General features: G+C 39.5%; 1 protein-coding gene across 1 annotated transcript; it reads right to left on the bottom strand.

Annotated features, from left to right (window-relative positions):
* Positions 1-1,967: 1,967 nt before the first annotated feature.
* On the bottom strand, positions 1,968-5,338 carry LOC121316201 (protein yippee-like 5). Its single transcript, XM_041251091.1, has 3 exons — positions 5,195-5,338; positions 3,153-3,326; positions 1,968-2,501 (listed from the first exon to the last, which is right to left on the bottom strand). The coding sequence occupies exons 2-3, from the start codon at positions 3,291-3,293 to the stop codon at positions 2,277-2,279; spliced, it is 366 nt and encodes a 121-aa protein (XP_041107025.1). The 5' UTR covers positions 3,294-3,326; positions 5,195-5,338; the 3' UTR covers positions 1,968-2,276.
* Positions 5,339-5,584: the final 246 nt, after the last annotated feature.

The raw sequence follows: 5,584 nt of genomic DNA, 5'->3' as shown, positions 1-5,584 counted from the left end.
TGCTTTCATACATTGTGTGTAGGGCATATAGTTGTATAATTTTCGTCATTTCATTCATTTTGCAAAATGATCTCTCTTAACAAGACACCCTATCTAGGAAACATACCTTATAAATCGCAAAAACTGACATTCTAGCTAGAAACTACATTAAAACATACACAGCTTGTTTTTTTAACTTTATAACTACACTGTATGCTCTGTGCATGAGATGACATCTGCTGGAATTTATACAGATCCTTGAGTGATTTCTCATTAGTGATTTATACCCAGTAAAACAGTTCACATCTCAGCATCACCCACATCTACTTTACATCAATGTGTAATTACAGTACAGTAAAGTCCAGTGTGATGAGTAATGACAGCTTGCACACATTGTGGGTGTCTTGTCTTCAGATAACATTGGTTGTTCCAAGATTACTGCCAATAGGGGGCTATAAACCAGTCAGAGTATTTAAACTTTAGCCTTGCCATACGTTTTCTAAATGTGTTAACAGCAACAGCAGTTGTGACAAGTTATAGGAAACACTCAACGCTGCTGAAAATAGGAACACTAAAAGAAACCTGAATTCAACACAGTCCGACTGGTCCTAATCTTGGATTGCTTTACCTAAAATAACATTAAGTAGTTTTAGTGCTAATCCGGGTCTGTGAAACCAGCCATTAGTCTTTTTCAATATCTGTTTCGACTAAAAGTATTTTTCAATGACATCTAGACTGTAAAAACATTGGTAATTTAATACACATTTATGTTAGTATTTTTGAAATAATTGTAACCACATTTCTTCTATAGATTTTTAAAAACTCCACCTCTGCTTTTTTAAAAAAAAAAAAAAAAAGTAGAGTGCAGACTTTTTCTTGGTGTTCTAAAGTGGTGATGCCAAGTCAATAGGAAAATAAACTGTGCAATCATATTTGGCACGACATTTTACAATTAAAAAAAAATTAATCCAGACAGCACGTTTCAGCAAGACCAAATCACTTTATTGATAACTCAGCACTACAGAAGAAACAGAAAATGAGAAAAAACTCTTTCTTGCTTTCAAGTTATTAGGTCAATGGGAAAAAGTAGGGGGGGGGGGCGAGGGGGGAGGGGGGGAGGGGTTCTTTTATCCTCTACTAGGAGATGATGAGGGTTTGCCTCCCATGTCCAGTGTGAAAATGACTCTACAGGTCCACACTTTTCTGAGACCAAGTGTGTGGACACCTATTCTGTTCCCGTGTGGATAATAAAAGGGCATGAGGGGGGAGGCCCCAGCATGGAAAAGGCACAAGCAGGCCCAGCATTAGTCTCAACAGCACCCGACCTTGCACAACCAGGCAATACAAACAAGACCTCTGCATCTAAATACATAAGACAGTTAAACAGAGGGACTGACTGACAGACAAATATCCACTGGGTGTTAGCTTGAATAGGTACTTGGTATGTGTGAATGTTAGTGCAAAGAAAACAGAAATACAAAATAAAAAATAAATAGCAACACTGAAATAGAGGAAGAAACTAATCTGTTGTTCCTCCGTGTCTTTGTTTACCAATTTTGTAAAGCACACAAAACCAAACCCCTTTCACTCCCACCATCCCAATTATAACTTTCTTTAAATCTTCAATTTTCTGTATGCCAAAAGGATGAATATCACAGCAAACAGAAAAATATCATTAATAACTTAAATGATTATTTCTATTAGCATTGCTATCTCTTCACTTGCAGCTGATTTTTGTTTTGTACAATCACAAACTGTATATAACATCACAACATTACAGCGATTTTCAAATCAAAGAGCACAATCTTTAAAACGATGGTCGTCACGTTTTTCAGAGATTGTGAAACGGGTGCAACTCTGCATTGTGTTGCATTACACTGAAATGAACTCCCACCCCAATTAGTCGACCCAGTAAAACCTAGGACTAGTTCAACAAATGTGGCCTGGCCGTGTTGGTCTAAGCACCAACTCCCTGATCTCAGTTTTTGATATGAGAGTGGACTTGGCTAACTTATTTAAAAGATCTGTGCTCCTCGAGTTACTCCTTTTGTCTCACTAGGGTAGAAGCACAAGGCAGCAGACTCTGGGCACTAAGGTGACAGTGTACAGCATATACACAGAGTGACTGCTGTTGGTGAGTGATCTCTTTGTCAATTTCTTGCTTAGTGATGGAAATGTTACAGACCACAGTATGAACAGAGAAAGCATTGCTTGCTTGTTTGTTGTTTTTGTGGGGTTGTGTGTTTCTGGCAGGCTCCCCTCCCCTGAGGGATGTGTGTGTATGTAGGAAAGGCCCCTCAGGAGCTGTCAGAAGGAACATGCTCTTCGAATCCCTCGCTCTCCCTCACTAGCGCCCTCTCCAGGATCACACGCCCCTCCTTGTAGCGCTGGCTGTCTTCCGTCGCAAACTCATATATCCAGCCCAGCTTGCTGTTGCAGTTCTTGCAGCTGACGTCCCGCACCATGTGTCTCCCGGTGAGCATGACTCGATCCTGCACCTCGCTGTACTGCAGATTCACCACCTGAGAAAGGAGAAAAAGTGAGAGAGAGTGTGAGTGGGAGGCATCCCACACCATGTTTCTGCCCATCATGACCCGACATTAACAGCTGGTTTCAGAATTTTTACCGACATCTGTGAAATTTAATCCCGTGAGAACCGTCCATTTCATTTTATCCCAGATAATTCTCTGAGGTTCTCTGATTTTTTTACAGGACATCATGACCTTCTGTAAAATTTCAAACTCAGGTGTCCTGTGTCTTTTTACTCCTGTGCGAATTGTTTGCTATGTTACAATTGAGCCAGCATTTCATGGGTATTCGCCGCAAAGCAACACCAGCCTTTACATTAAACCCTAATCTAATACTCTGAAGACACCTGATTTTCAGTCCTGTGCAAATCATGCCTGCATGTGTACAGCATTTAACTGTATATGGAAAAGACAGTGAAGAAATAATGAATATGAAATAAATCTGCCCACACTGTACACTGTGTAAACACTAAGGCCAACACTTAGATTTGGCCTGCATGTTTTTGAAAATGTCTTAAGAGTTTAAGCAAAATTCTGAATGCTTTATACTTGGCCAATATCTAACATGAAACTGTAAACTATTAAACACCCCAAACCGATACCTTGTGCGTGTTGGCACTGCTCAGCGTGCTCCGGAGGTCTCACCTTGTTGAAGAGGAAGGCTCTGCCTGTGGCCCCAGTGAAGCGCGTGGAGATCAGCTCGGATCGGTTCGTCAGGATGGTGTCACAGTTCGCACAGGAGAACAGGCGTGTCCCGCCAATGTGGTCCAGGAAAATCCGTCCCATCACTCCAAGTCAAGAGTCAGCACTGGAACAAATCTGACCACAAGTATGAATATTTGATTGATATTTAGGTTTACTGGATCATTTAACTTCTAGAAAATGCAGAAAAACTGGGATTCACTGATTAGTATTCAATTTTAAAACAAGTTGAAAACGGAAAAGTCCATGATCTGAACAGAGCTCTCCACAGCAGAATCGCCAGAAACCTGCTTCACCCATCCTAATATCAGAGTGATAAGAGCAGGCATACGGGGTGGGTGATCATTTTGAAACTATACTAACCTTTGGGCTGCTAAACAAAAATGAAATATTTATGCACAGTGGTTTAGAGATAATCTATAATATTTTCTTTTACTTTCTTTTTTTTATTTTTGCATTTCTGAAACTCTAACATAAATTAGTTGTAAATCAGGAGAAATAACAGTTATACGAAAATTCAATCTCAGTCTATATAGGTATATAATAGGCCCATATGTATGCATGTATATGTTTATGGGCTACTGTTGGCGTGAAACCTAATGCAACGACCTGCCCCAACCAGAAATTATACAATAATTTACTTCTTGCAGTCCCATGTCTCGTCATACTGGTTTTGCTCTATTCAACATGACACTTATTTCAAACAAAATTCAACACTACTAAGCGCTATAACATCAATAACAAGACCTTCACATTTTACTTACAGTATGAAAAAAATGAAAAAACGTTCTAACCCAAAGAGATGCAATTATAGAATAGTGGACTTCCGCACAACTAAATCACACAGCTTGGTGTTAGTATCAATCAATAAATAAATAATTCGACATGGTTACGGACATGCGGTTAATCTTTGGTACCCAGCAGAGAAGGCCTCGATGATCATTTGTAGCTGCGTATTTTATTGCCTTTCATTCACTTTTGTTGAAAATAAATAAGATCAGTTCCTGGTTTGCCCTGCTAAAAAATCAGGTGACCGCTTCAACTAGCTTTTATGTACTATTATTAATCCTGTTTTGCAGCAGCACAAAAAATTGCGCAGTCCAGCGTCATACAGATTTGGTACTGCCAAGTCGTTTAAGCTTACTCTGCAGCAACTGTTTTCTGTGGACAATGTTTCTTGTTATTATGATTGTCTATCGTTAGCGAGTACGGACACGTCTGTAACCTATTGTCGCTTCGTTCAGATACACGTTGTTACATACTCTATCGCGTCTTGGTCAGCAGAACTGCACAGCTGTAGCTCCGACTCTCTGAATTCCTCTTGTGTGTGTGTGTTTGGGAATTAATACCTATTTTCGATTTCCTAGGTGTGTCAGTTTAGTCTCCGTCTGCATGTTTCAATTGTCTCTCCGGTCTCCAAACATAATTCACAATTTATGCAGATAAATCCCTATCTAATATGCAGATGCATACCCCCTAGCTTTATGCAGATAAATCCCTATCTAACATATATAACTGTAATATATAATTAATAAAATAGTATTAACCTCGGGGGTTAGGTGGTTTTATCATTTAATGCCCAACACATGAACCGATTTTTTTTCCCAGTGTCATGTTATTTATAATAACAACACCACAACCCAGGGAAGTAACACAAAGCGACACGCAAAACTTAGATACACAAAGAAACAAAAAAAACAAGCTAGCTTTCTGTAATTAAATAAACGCATTAAGGACGTGTGGATCTTAATTCTATCGTAACTGTCACAGTATTAAAAACTAGAAACTAATCAAAAGTAAAACAAACAACAAAAAAACAGTCGACACAGAAAACTACAAAACTAGTTCAGACAGGAACCAGATTTTTGCCCTCCCCCAATGTACCAGCAAAGAATTGACACGCAATCTGAAAACACTGCTACTGGAAAACCGCCAGGCGAACTTCTTCGTGTGGTGTACTATGAAAGACAACGCTTGTGACTTACCTCTAACGTGTCTGTTTTGTGTTGTTGTCTCGAATACTATACTCCTGTCTGGTTGGCTTGTTGTGTTTTCTCTCTCGTCTTGTTGTCCTCCTTTCTCTCAGCTGTTCCTGCCGCAACGATAACAACATCCGGTATTGCTCGCAGACGCCACCCCTCCCTGCTGCCCAGCTGATCCTCCTCCTCTTTCTGGTTAATGACCACCAAGCTTCCGCTGAAGCTTATTGTCGCCACCTACTGTTTGTCTTGATTATCGTTATTGTGAGCCCAACATTTACTGATTACTGTTTTTTTTTTTTTTTTTTTTTTTTTTTTTTATTTATGACTGGTTAAATCTCCGTTGTCCTAATGAATTTCCCTATATACCTGACAATACCCCTATATATTGTATTA

This window comes from Polyodon spathula, chromosome 5 (assembly GCF_017654505.1).
Source record: "Polyodon spathula isolate WHYD16114869_AA chromosome 5, ASM1765450v1, whole genome shotgun sequence".
NCBI lineage: Eukaryota > Metazoa > Chordata > Actinopteri > Acipenseriformes > Polyodontidae > Polyodon > Polyodon spathula.
This window is presented reverse-complemented; position numbering and strand designations above follow the sequence as displayed.

Excerpts from the sequence above, each read along its gene's own strand:
- LOC121316201 (XM_041251091.1), bottom strand. The coding sequence starts at position 3,293 with ATGGGACGGATTTTCCTGGACCACATTGGCGGGACACGCCTGTTCTCC. Across the intron at positions 2,502-3,152 it reads GAGCCTTCCTCTTCAACAAG|GTGGTGAATCTGCAGTACAG; the intron begins GTGAGACCTCCG and ends CTCCTTTCTCAG.